Source organism: Lepidochelys kempii, chromosome 7, assembly GCF_965140285.1.
Source record: "Lepidochelys kempii isolate rLepKem1 chromosome 7, rLepKem1.hap1, whole genome shotgun sequence".
NCBI classification, from domain to species: Eukaryota; Metazoa; Chordata; order Testudines; family Cheloniidae; genus Lepidochelys; species Lepidochelys kempii.
Window position 1 is genome coordinate 90738545 of NC_136386.1, and position 13927 is coordinate 90752471.

The 13927-nt window shown below is 40.4% G+C and overlaps 2 protein-coding genes across 5 annotated transcripts in view; both read right to left on the reverse strand.

The window, feature by feature from the left end:
• ATAD1 (ATPase family AAA domain containing 1) overlaps positions 1–13927 on the reverse strand; it is a 448477-nt gene that overhangs the window by 271450 nt on the left and 163100 nt on the right. The gene's annotated exons all lie outside the window — the stretch shown is intronic.
• RNLS (renalase, FAD dependent amine oxidase) overlaps positions 7318–13927 on the reverse strand; it is a 144745-nt gene continuing 138135 nt past the window's right edge. For all 4 annotated transcript variants that reach the window (XM_073353770.2, XM_073353765.2, XM_073353766.2 and 1 more), the window contains one exon: positions 7318–7668. In XM_073353770.2, coding sequence (XP_073209871.1) covers positions 7516–7668 — 153 coding nt within the window. In that variant the 3' untranslated portion in view covers positions 7318–7515. The remainder of the gene's footprint in view (positions 7669–13927) is intronic.

Below are 13927 nucleotides of genomic sequence, written 5' to 3' on the forward strand. Positions count from 1 at the left end.
TCATTTCTCACTTGAATACATTTATTTCAAAAGTGATCAGTGTTTTGCAGCTGCTCTGTATTTTTAATTTTTTTGAAGTTCTTGTTTGGAATTTGAAGTGTTGTGTCCATGCGTTGCTCCTCCAAGAGTGACATGGGCACGTTTACAACGCTTTCCACTATTCCTGGCAATAGGTTTCATGAGAAAGTTCCACAGCTTGGTCTCAATGGTCTTTTAAACATGACAGGTTTCAGAGTAACAGCCGTGTTAGTCTGTATTCGCAAAAAGAAAAGGAGTACTTTTGGCACCTTAGAGACTAACCAATTTATTTGAGCATAAGCTTTCGTGAGCTACAGCTCACTTCATCGGATGCATACTGTGGAAAGTGTAGAAGATCTTTTTATATACACAGAAAGCATGAAAAAATACCTCCTCCCTCCCCACTCTCCTGCTGGTAATAGCTTATCTAAAGTGATCACTCTAAATAATCTATTACCAGCAGGAGAGTGGGGTGGGAGATAAGCTATTACCAGCAGGAGAGTGGGGTGGGAGGAGGTATTTTTTCATGCTTTGTGTGTACATAAAAAGATCTTCTACACTTTCCACAATATGCATCCAATGAAGTGAGCTGTAGCTCACGAAAGTTTATGCTCAAATAAATTGGTTAGTCTCTAAGGTGCCACAAGTACTCCTGTTCTTTAAACAACATGGACCATTTGAAGTCTGGCTTCCTTTGTGATTTGTACGGTGCTGCACATGTCCAGGTTTTTGTTTGTTTAAATAGATATACCTAACAGAAATACTTTGATATTAAAAGCAGAAGTGCTATGAAGCATATTTAGATACTTCATAAAAGCTAAAGTTTAAGAAAATGTTTAGGTTTAGTGTAACTTACAATGTAACATTAGTAACGGACACTATTAAAGAAAGAAACCATAGTGATTTCATTGTTGTATTCGATATTGGCTTCTTGTCAGAGCTTTCAGATACCCCCAAAAGATGCAGGGTCTTATTAAGAAAAAGCAGTCTGAGTGGTAGTAACTTCTTGGACACATGGGCTAATATGTGTGCTCTGAGGGCAGGTCTACACTTAGCCACGCAGCTGTGCGAGTACTGCTGTAGTGCTTCAGTGGAGACGCTATTCTGCTGCTTGGAGAGCTGCTCCCTTCGGTGTAGTTAATCCACCTTCCGGAGAGGCAGTAGCTAGCTCAACGGCAGAACTCCTGTCAACACCTGGGCTTAGGTCGGTATAACGGCGTCACTACGAGATGTGGAGTTTTCACATCCCTGAGCAACGTCGTTATATCGATGTAAGTTTATCGTATAGGCCTGGCTTGAGAGTATGCAGTGCAGTTGTAGTGGATATTTGAGAGACAAGGTGGGTGAGGTAATAACAGTAGGAAGAGTGGCCTCTTAGAATATATACTAACTACGTACATACGTGCAGTCTCCACCCACCAACTGTCCTATGCCTGCAGAGGTGTTAACAGGCCACTCTACCTTGATCGGTCCCTTACAATATGCTAAACAATCTATTCCACCTTGCTGTGACCCTGGGAGTGCCTTTACCAGACTTGAAGAAGAGCTCTATGTGGCTCAAAAACTTGTCTGTATCACGAACAGAAGTTGGTGCAATAAAAGATATTACCCACCTTGTCTGCTCTCAGAGTGACATTTTTTTTTTCTTGCTGCAAACCAGAAGAATACCTAATACTTCCAAATGGCTAAATACGACTTAGGCTATATCTACACTGCACACCTTACAACGGCACAGCCGTGTCACTACCGCCAAGCCGCTGTAGGGTACGCAGTGTAGCCGCTCTTTGTTGGCAGGAGAGAGCACTCCCAACGAGGGGCGGTAGCTTTGTCAGCGGGAGACACTCTCAAAGCGCTGTCCACACCAGTGTTTTTCTTCGGTAAAACTTCTGTTGGTCAGGCTTTTTCACACCCCTGGCCAACAAAAGTTTTACCGACGAAAGTGCAGTGTAGACATAGCCTTAGTGGAGGGGCTAACTAAAATAAAATTTTAAAATAAGTGTCTAACTTCAGTAGGGAATGTCTGTTGTATTCATGTAGATTTAATATATGGCCAAAGGTGTTAACATGACCCAATCACTGTCCAACATTAAACCGTGCTAAACAAGATGTGCGGTTTGGCATACAGAGACCTCAGCCTGCTTATTACCATGGCAAATGCACCATTAAAATTATTTTAATCTTTTATTAAAGATAAAGAAAAGAAGGAAGAATATTTGAAATGTAAAACATTGAATAAGGCTTTCATTTTAACAGCATCCCGAGTTCCCTTTCTGTTTAGCTGGAGAGTTTTGGAAGAAAAAACACCCTTGTTTGACAGTCTCTTAGATGGTAATAAACTGTCTTGAGAAGAAGGTAGCTGCTGCTGCTATTGTAAAGCCCAATTCCATTTCATCCCAGCTGGTGGTTGGGATTCGGCTGTAGCTGGTAGAGGTGGAGATATCATCTGGGTCCATTTCTCTGGCCCAGTCTAGTCAAGACACCTTTCGTTATCCTGATCCGGGATCCCCAGATGGTGGGGATAGCAGCCATGACGGCAAAGTTTCTCCAGTAGTCTCCAACTGTACTTTCACATTCCTGTCCTCCCCCCACCCCCCAGTCTCTATTTTTCTTCTTTTTCTTTAAGGAACCCAAAAGTGAGTGGTGGGTGGAATCTCCCATCTCCTCATTATTTTGTCCACCAGTTAGGCCTAATATCCGACACATCAATTTTGGTTCATTAATTTCCGAAGCCACATTTTCTTGTTTATGAAGGATGATCTTAACACAGCCCTAAGTTTATATCAGTGAGCCTTTTTGTTTGGACTAATTCAGGCTTTCTATCTCCCATTAGTATCTTTTCCCATTCTCATTTGTTGTTGTGACTGTATGAATGTTCATGTACTTTTTACAGTTGAGCTCACAATTTGGGCCTAAAAATTTACCCTATCATCACAAAATGTCTGACCAATTACAACATGACTTCACAGAACTAGAGTAGGTTAAAAATATCTGACATTTCGACAGTTATTTCTGAAAGAAATTAGACAATTTTTTATTCATTTATTTCAGGTCTGGTCTTATTGAATTAGTTGTTTATTTAAATGTATACATAGAAATATCACTGCCATTGTACGTCTATAAATGGTCTATCAAAACAAAGTATCTAAATCTAGAGTTTACTGTAGTTTAATCGTGGCTACTTAAATTATATGTGTTTTAATTAGGGCTGTCGATTAATCGCAGTTAACTCACACAATTAACTCAAAAAAATTAATCACAATTAAAAAAATTAATCTTGATTAATTGCAGTTTTAATCGCACTGTTAAACAATTGAATACCAATTGAAATGTATTAAATATTTTGGATGTTTTTGTATATTTTCATATATATTGTATTCCGTGTTGTAATTGAAATCAAAGTGTATATGGTTTTGATTACAAATATTTGCACTGTAAAAATGAAAAATAGTATTTTTCAATTCACCTCATACAAGTACTGTAGTGCAATCTCTTTGTCGTGAACGTGCAATTTACAAACGTAGATTTTTTTTTTGTTTCATAGGTGCACTCAGAACCAAAACAATGTAAAACTTCAGAGCCTAGAAGTCCACTCAGTCCTACTTCTTGTTCAGCTAATTGCTCAGACAAGTTTGTCTATATTTTCAGGAGATGCAGCTGCCCTCTTCTTATTTACAATATCACCAGGAAGTGAGAACAGGCATTTGCATAGCATTTTTGTAGCCGGCATTGTAAGGTATTTAGGTGCCAGATATGCTAAACATTCGTATGCCCCTTCATGCTTCGGCCACCATTGCAGAGGACATGCTTTCATGCTGATGACGCTTGTTAAAAAAATAATGTGTTAATTAAATTTGTGACTGAACTCCTTGGGGGAGAATTGTATGTCCCCTGCTCTGTTTTGCCCGCATTCTGCCATATATTTCATGTTATATCAGTCTTGGATGATGACCCAGCACATGTTGTTCATTTTAAAAACACTTTCACTGGAGATTTGATAAAACGCAAAGAAGGTACCAATGTCAGATTTCTAAAGATAGCTACAGCATTCAACCAAAGGTATAAGAGTCTGAAGTGCCTTCCAAAATCTAATTGGGACAAGGTGTGGAGCATGCTTTCAGAATTCTTAAAAGAGCAAGTCTTAAAGAAGTTTTAAAAAGAAACTACAAAACCCAAACCACCAAAAGAGAAAATCAAGTCTGTTGGTGGCATCTGACTCAGATGATGAAAATGAACATGCGTTGGTCCGCACTGGTTTGGATTGTTATCGAGCAGAATCCATCATCAGCATGGACACATGTCCCCTTGAATTGTGGTTGAAGCATGAAGAGACATATAAATCTTTAGCACGTCGGGCACATAAATATCTTAAATACTGGCTACAACAGTGCCATGAGAACGCCTTTTTCTCACTTTCAGGTGACATTGTAAACAAGAAGCGGGCAGCATTATCTCCTGCAAATGTAAACAAACTTGTTTGTCTGAGTGATTGGCTGAGCAAGAAGTAGGACTGAGTGGACTTGCAGGCTCTAAAATTTTACTTGGTTTTATTTTTGAATGCAGTTTTTTTTGTACATAATTCTACATTTGTAAAATCAACTTTCATGATAAAGAGATTGCACTACAGTACTTGTACTAGGTGAATTGAAAAATACCATTTCTTTTGTTTTGCAGTGCAAATACTTGTAATCAAAAATAAATATAAAGTGATCACTGTACACTTTTGAATTCTGTGTTGTAATTGAAATCAATATATTTTAAAATGTAGAAAACATCAAAAACATTTAAATAAATGGTATTCTATTATTGTTTAACACTGCAATTAATTGCGATTAATTATTTAATCGTGCAATTAATCACGTTTAATTTTTTTAATCGCTTGACAGCCCTAGTTTTAATGTTTTTAGTGTAGCTACTGTATCATAGCATATCAGGGTTGCAGGGGACCTCAGGAGGTCATTTAGTCCAACCCCCTGCTCAAAGCAGGGCCAATCCCCAATTTTTGCCCTAGATCCTTAAATAGCCCCCTCAAGAATTGAACCCACAACCCTGGATTTAGCAGGCCAATGCTCAAACCACTGAGCTATTCCACATATCCTAACTCTGAACCTGGAAAGCCATCACAACTTTATTATTGTTATCACACTGTTATGTAATTCTCCTCGGTGACGTCCTTTTATACACTTTTTCTTTACATTTGTTATCCACTAAAGCAATGGCACATTCTTCTCTAGTTGCTGCTTCTGTACCTTTTCTATAGTTGCTAGAGTGCGCTCTGTTTAAGAGGATCAAGAATCAACTTCTCTTCAGGCAGCAAAGGGTCAAAGAACTGAGGCATGATACATTATTCTCTGAACCACTAATCTGGCAAATATTGAACTATTTTAAGTGTATCTCTTTTCTGGTCCAGTAATTGGCTGTGTGTGTTAGTTAAATTCATTGACGTTAACTTGGTGTTACAACTTAGTGTTTACAGCCCAGATGCAAAAGTATATATTAGACAATCCTATGAGGTAACAAATCTAGTGACATGAGATATGTACATTTGTATGTCCACCTGTATTCTTTCTAGCACTCTCTTCTTTCTTCCTTTCACATGTACAGGCTGTTTATTTCTGGTTGCACCACTTTTAGGGTAGGCAACACATTTTATTGGTACTTCATCTCTAGAAGCAAAGAAAGAAATCCTTCTCTGAGCTTGCAGAAAGCTGTCAGTAACATCTTCTGAATTTAAAGCCAGTGTTACTTGACTAGTAATAAATAAAGATAAATATACCACCTAAGAAACACAAAAAGCAGATTATGATCTAATTAAGTAAATAATAATGTTATCAGTCATCTTGCACTGGATGCTGGATTTTCTATTACATTCGGGCCCAACGCTGTGCAGCACAAGTGTGTCAGTGAGGGGAGAGGGAGCCACTGTTTGCCTGCATGGTAGGATTGCAGTGTAACAGTGTGGGGGGCAGGGATGAGGACAGCGATGGGGACATGTAGGCAGCAACTATCCTGGCTGGCACACTATAGCTCCACAGACGTGATCTTTTGCCTTGGAGAGACACTCAGATCCTTGACTAGCCCAGTGGGTAATGCAGCTGACTCTAGGCAGTGAGTACATTCTGCTTCTTTTTAGAAAAGCAGTGAGATGTGTCCCACCCCATGTTCTCCAGAGCCCCAGTGATCAACCTTACTCACTCCACTCTGCACCTGGATGACCTGTCAAACGTATGTTGGATGGTTGGGGGCAGTGCTGGGTGAAAGAATTTTGGGCCCTATGCAGTATGGCAACTGGAGCTGTGTGTGTTCCCCCAGTGGGGTGTGGGATATCAGGTCCTGCCCCTGGGGGTGTTGGAGAGTGAGCCTCCTCCATGTTCACCCCACAGCAGCTCCTATCCTGCAGGGCTGGCCTGGGTCCTAATCTAACGTGTTGGCTCTTGCCACAGCATGCAGGCAGGGCCAACCCCCATGTGATGCCCCACCCCCTTCTTGGTGCTGGATGGTTTGTAGTTGTTGTGGGCTGTGTGTGTTCCCTCCCTCCCCTGGTGGTAGTAGGGTCCCTCTGAGATGTGGGGGGGGGGGGCTGGTTCATATTGGTTAATCTGGGGGACACACTAGGTGGTGATATTACTCTACTCTGTCACCTCCATGACTTCAGATAGTAAGGACAGGATTTTATTCGGAATATGTACTATATAGCTCCTGAAGAACTTCTTGATGTAAGCCAAGATTTTCAAACATGGGTGCCTAAAGTTAGGCTCCCAAGTCAGGTTAGGCACCTAAATAAATGGCCTGATTTTTCAAAAATACTGACTTCACTGGGGGTTGCTGGGTACTCAGTACCTCTGGGGGAAAAAGGGCACTTATTTAGGTACCTAACTATGGATTTAGCAGCTCAACTTTTGGCAACAACATCTGAAAAGTGTGCTTGTAACGGTTACAGCCACTTGTTATACAGGTTCTATGTGCTGGGTTCCCAGTCAGAGGGATGCTGGAACAATTTTTATGGCGGGGGTGCTGAGAGCCATTGAATCAAACTGTAAACCCTGTTTATAATGGAAACCACGTCATGCCAGGAGTTGCTGCAGCACCCGCAGTTCCAGCACCTATGCGCACGGGTCTCATTGAGAGTTTTGGGCAAAGATCAAGAGCTAACAATACTGTGTATTCCTAGGGTAAAATTTTCAGACATGCCTAGGGGCCTTTCTAAAGGTACTGCGTTGTCCAGTATGACATTTCAAAAGTATCTTTTACCTTTTCAGCTTATAACACCAGATGAAATCAATGGGCAAAAAGATAGTGGAATCAGGCCATCAGAAAAGTTTCCTTTATCGTAGAACAGCAAAATTCCAGGGTCCTCAAAATTTATTTCCATTCAAACAGATATAAGCAATTTTTGATGCTTTTTCTAAAGTAAAATGTAGGCCAATCAGGTCAACAATACACTAAAATTTAACATCATGGTAACATTCACCATAGAACTAAAATGATATGTAAACAGCTTTATAAATTAGTCTTTAAAGCCTCCACAATACATATGGCAGAATCTATGCACCCATCAAAGTTGGAATGAGTAAATCCATCGCCCCCACACACCAGGAGAGGTTTCATATGAAGAGTCATTTGTCCTGGACAACTGGGGATGGCTTTTGTAACCTGCAAAAAAAAAATAAATATATATATATATATATATGGGAAGAAGGATAAGCAAATATTTATTACTCTGCATACTGTATCAGATTCTGGCAATAAGGGCCAAAATATCACACACAATGTTGACATTTTGGTTTTGCTCATGAAAATACTTTATAGCCAAACTATATGATCACCTTACTCTCATAAGTAGTGCCAGTGACCATTTGGCCCTTAGGAAGCACTTAGCTATGACCTTAGATCATTCATATACTCCTCCCCACATTATTATAATATTAATTATTTATGATTATGTTTATTATGTGCTATGGGCTTTCCAAATAATCAAGAGGGATGGTCCCTGCTCAGAGGAGCTCAAAGGACAGAGACAATTAGATGCAAGTTAGGGGAATGACAGTGAGCAATTTACATAGATGTCAACTTGTTTCACTGTTAGGAAGTGCAGCTGAAGTGGATCTACAAGAGGGATTTAAACATGGACAGGCTAAAGGCCTTGTGAATGATCCAGGGAGGTTGTATCATGCATGAAAAAGACAAATAATTGATTGTGAGAAACAAACGACATTTTCTTCTCAACTACAAAAATTGACCATTCCTTTGTAAAGTGCTTTGAGATCTACCAGTGAAACACAAGAGCTAAGGATTGTTATGATTTGTAGACTAATGGGTAAATATGCTTAAGATTATTCTGTAATATGACTCCCAAATGCATAAACATTCATTTAATTTTTTTAAAGTAAGAGCTTCTTATAGGCCCTCTTAAAAAAAAGAAAAGAAAGTAAACTGTATATTTCAAAAATAATTCCGCCTTAGTTAGGCTGAATCCTTGCATGCTAGTTTCCTACCTGCAGAAAATTTTCATGGCCACTTACGAACACCACTACAAATAGAAATTTGTAACTGAGACATCCTCTGGACTTTTGTGTCCTGGGCATGAGCAGGTACTGCTATAATTCCATACAATCCCTTTATTTAGAAAATCAATGTACTTTCAGCCAAATAAATACTATACTTAGGAGTGTGTGTGTATGTGTGTGTTTGCTTGTGACTGTGGTCTTCAGAGATAGAACTGCACTAAGTATTAAGAGTAGAAATATCTCACTCTTCAAAGAATTGTAAAATCAATTCAAGAGAAAAGGGAGACTTTTTGGATTTGCGATAGCATGTGCAGACTAATTTTCTGAAAACTGTAAAGAGAATACCAGGCAACTAGTTAGATATTATTTGTATAGCATGTCAAAGAGTCTAGTCACATTTCTAAAACCTAAGGTCAGAATTGCCCTTTGGTATGAATGAATGTTTGTGGTATAAGCCATTTCAGCATGTTGGCTGATGCAGGCTTCTTTACACACTGCCATCCCAGAACCTACTAATTTGACATAAATGGGCTTGTCATAAATATAAAGGGAAGGGTAAACCCCTTTGAAATCCCTCCTGGCCAGGGGAAAGCTCCTCTCACCTGTAAAGGGTTAAGAAGCTAAAGGTAACCTCGCTGGCACCTGACCAAAATGACCAATGAGGAGACAAGATATTTTCAAAAGCTGGGAGGAGGGAGAGAAACAAAGGGTCTGTGTCTGTCTGTATGCTGCTCTGGCCAGGGACAGAACGGGAATGGAGTCTTAGAACTTTTAGTAAGTAATCTAGCTAGGTATGTGTTAGATTATGATTTCTTTAAATGGCTGAGAAAAGAATTGTGCTGAATAGAATAACTATTTCTGTCTGTGTATCTTTTTTGTAACTTAAGGTTTTGCCTAGAGGGGTTCTCTATGTTTTTGAATCTAATTACCCTGTAAGATATCTACCATCCTGATTTTACAGGGGGGATTTCTTTATTTCTATTTACTTCTATTTTTTATTAAAAGTCTTCTTGTAAAACACTGAATGCTTTTTCATTGTTCTCAGATCCAAGGGTTTGGGTCTGTGGTCACCTATGCAAATTGGTGAGGCTTTTTATCCAACATTTCCCAGGAAAGGGGGGGTGCAAGTGTTGGGAGGATTGTTCATTGTTCTTAAGATCCAAGGGTCTGGGTCTGTAGTCACCTAGGCAAATTGGTGAGGCTTTTTACCAAACCTTGTCCAGGAAGTGGGGTGCAAGGTTTTGGGAAGTATTTTGGGGGGAAGGACGCGTCCAAACAGCTCTTCCCCAGTAACCAGTATTAGTTTGGTGGTGGTAGCGGCCAGTCCAAGGATAACGGGTGTAATATTTTGTACCTTGGGGAAGTTTTGACCTAAGCTGGCAAAGATAAGCTTAGGAGGTTTTTCATGCAGGTCCCCACATCTGTACCCTAGAGTTCAGAGTGGGGGAGGGACCTTGACAGGGCTAAATACAGAGACATGCATGAATCTCCCTTTAACTCCCTATGTGTATCTGAGATAAAAAATTTGGTTCCATAGCCGTGCTTTGACCTGGGCAAGTCAGAATGGACCTGAGAACCTTGTAAATAGTGAGGAGTCATGTGCATGTAACCTAGGGTGGAATACTTGTGGCACCTTAGAGACTAACAAATTTAGTTCGTCTCTAAGGTGCCACAAGTCCTCCTTTTCTTTTTGCGGATACAGACTAACACGGGCTGCTACTCTGAAATCTAGGGTGGAATGTGGCTCACATGTGTTTCTAACTTGTTCATTGTGTGTTCTTTTTTGGGAAAAGGCTGTTCTGTGGAATTCCCAAGGTACTTATTTTAGCATCTATAGGCCTGTTTACCGAAACACAGAGTAATATAAACAAACGGAGCAGAGACCAGCACAAACACTGATGCAAATGGCAATAACTATTTACATGTTTATAGATATGGAATTTGTCCAGTCTCTTTAAAAGGCTAGAACCACAGATCTATGTCAAGAGTTCAAACTTTCTGTCTAGAGTTTAACAAACTTCCAGCACAGATAAAAGAAACTACACTGAATTATTAAAAGGGCATCTTCATCTCACTTTCTCATGTCCAACTAGTTTAGAAACCTTAAACATGCTTATTTACAATCTTTCTTCATCTGCATCATAAAGTGTTGTGTATTTTTATGGTACTGAGAAATAAATAATAATATATGTGAGGATCTCCATGGCACTTTCAACTTTTTTACTTCCCTTATCTGCATTGGACTAAACTCTTTTCTAACTGAGGAGAGGTGGATGCAAACTCCCTCTGGAGTATACAAAACCATCCCTGAGGTAAGCAGAGGTGTTATTTATAAGTGACAGCAGCTTCAAACAACCATGTAGTTGTACTGTACATAATGTAAACCACAGAATGCTATTCTGGCAACAGGTGAAAAATGGGATACCAGTCAAGGATGCTGTTGGGAAAACACACAGACCTCATAGGACACATTTGTCTTAACATCAGTTACAGATGAAGATACTACTTATCACTCGTGATGCTGCATTATTTTATATTTTCTTATCACAAAGACTGGCAAACATAAAAAACTTTACACTTTTTATTTTTGTAAAAATGTATATAATATGACAGATTAACAAAGAATTAATATCAGCATTTGTATCATAAATGTAAAAATGACACACAACTGAAGTGTCCCACATTGGAAAATAGTGGGGATGAAGTAGTGTGGGAGGGAAATGCCATGAGTACAGATAAGATTCCATCCTCCCCCTATTTTCTGACTATGAAAATTTTTGTTTCAATTTTTCACTGAAATTTATTTTTCATCACAATTTTCTGATCAACGCTATCCATGCGAGCCATGGCACATTCCTTCATAATGATCCATCTGATATTTGCATGTCTGAAACAGCAATGTAATTCTAATTTAAGAATGACACTTCTATATACACTTTCTGGCAAGATTAGAGAGCAATAGTTTTGCATATTAAATAGAATGCATCACTGGGCAAAAAACTGAATAAGCAGTTATGCTTTACATTATATAGATCTCTCTATCACACTGTATATATTTTACTACACTTTGTAATACTTGAAAATAATGTTAACATATGGCGGGGTGGCCAACCTGAGCCTGAAAAGGAGCCAGAATTTACCAATGTACATTGCCAAAGAGCCACAGTAATATGTCAGCAGCCTGCTGCAGCACCTCCCCCTCCTTCCCCGCACCTCCCGATGCATGCAGGAGGCCCTGGGGGGGAAGAGGGAGGGCACTGCAGGGTCAGGGGAGGGCATGGGAAGGGGTGGAGTGGGGGCAGGGCCTGTGGCAGAGCCAGGGGTCGGGCAGGGAGCACTCCCCGGCACATTAGAAAGTTGGTGTTGGGGTGCTAATGGGTGCTGCATACAGGAGTACTATTTCCTCAACTGATTGTTATGTGCGTCAGCTTCTTTGGTGCCCAGGCATGAGTTGGGAGGAGTGATGAGAGCAGCAGTAGGAGGAGGAAGTGATTTTTCACATTCCCTGTCTCTCAGCCTGGGTCCTTGCAGCTGCAAACTATGAAGCAGTCTGACATTTGTTTTAAATGTGCGAATTTTGACTGAAATCCCTTGCCAGACTCTAGTAATTCACCTTGTAATGGTGACCCACAGCTAAGAACTGGTGATGTGGTAAATTGGTGAATTCTCAGTAGGGCTTTCATCTGCATTAGTATGGGTTATTTTCCTTTCATGGCTATGGTTCAAACAAACCATGGGGTATAGTACACTACAAATCACTTACAGAATATGGCCATGCAGCAGCTTTAGCTTTGTAATAACAGAAGGAATCTGCTTTTATGAAACTGTTTTAAGCCACAACATCGTGTAGCCAGTTGATTTCACTCCATTCCATCTCTTAACCCCCCCGCCCCTCCAAACCTACGAAAAACAAGCCCAGATAAAAGCAGCCTCTCTGGATGGCAAAGAATACAGTAGATAATGAATCATGCACTGTATTATAGTGACATCTGCTACTGCCAGTGTAGTTAGGGATCTGTAAGACCGTTAAAAAACCCCATATTGATGGGCTCACTTGGCTGAAAAAATTTGCTTTGCCCTGAAACGTAATGTAGGGCCAGATTGTAGCTTTTAAAGCCACAGCTGCTCAAGGGGTATGCAGAGGGGCACTGCACTAATGGCAGTCTCTGCAGGCAATCTGCCTGCAGAGAACAGAGGCACAGAATGTTCCCAGGGATGCTGAGGACTGCACACAAGCTGCAGTGTGTTGCACCCCCATAATAATAATCACCAATCTAAGTTATTCCCTCCTCTGGTCTTCACAGTGCATCTTTCCTTCCGAGTGTTTGTATTTCAGATGCACAGCATACCAGGACAGCAACAGTCTTTAGCTTTGTGCCTTGTTCAGTGCTGAGTATATCGCCAGTATTAAGTAAATAAAAAGTCTGTCCCCAGACCACCAGCCACCGAGAAAGCCTGCCCCACCTATACCTTTTTTGGGTTTCCTCCACCAATCAATGCACCAACATTTTCTCCCTTAGTCCAGGTTCCGGAAGTGCAAGGTATGGGATTTAAGGAATGTGAAGGTAGGGTGGGCTCACCCAGTCTCTTCTCTACAGCCCCTGCTTTATGTATCCCATGAGTGGCTAGAATCTCTCAACATCTTGAGAAAGAAAATTACAATTTTGGGCTCATATATGTAATACTATCAATTCAGAACTGTGGCCTGGGGCCCTACCTGAGAGGTATTATAAAATCCTTATTATTGCCATTATCAGTAGGATGGCATCTACCCAAATGGGCTGAGTGAGGTTTGTTTGCTGTCCCCTGAGAGCAAAGATGGGAGCTGGACTCCTAGGAACCACTCTTGTTCCCACATAATTTCTCCTTTCTCTCTTCAGTCCTTCCTCATTTTTAGTCCCTCCCTCAGAAACTGTGCGTTACAATAACCAATCCTCTTGAGGAAGAGAGCTAGGCATGGCTTCTTACATTAGCGAGAAGGGTCACTCACACACAGCTGGATGTCTGATAGGCATATTATTCAGGAAAAATGACTCGCTTTCAATCTCTTTAACATATAGCCCAGTACAGCAGATTATGGACAGAGTGGCAGCCTTAATTCTTTATTGCCTGAGGTTTAGACAGCAGATCCTTAATAAATGTCCAGTGTATGTTTTTGTTATGTGCTTTAGAATATATCTGAACTACCCTTCTCATTCCCCAGAGCAGTACACTGCAAATCAAATGAGACACTTCTATAAACTTTCATCTCTGCTGCCTATAGTCTAGGAGCCCAAGCATGTTCTTGAACCTAGGTTTCCTAAATTGCAGCTCACTGTATCCCCCCACACAAATAGGGGGCTCCATGCTTGTCATTCTGTTGGAGCATTTCTACATATAGTAGTTTCTGTTGGCATTATAGTACT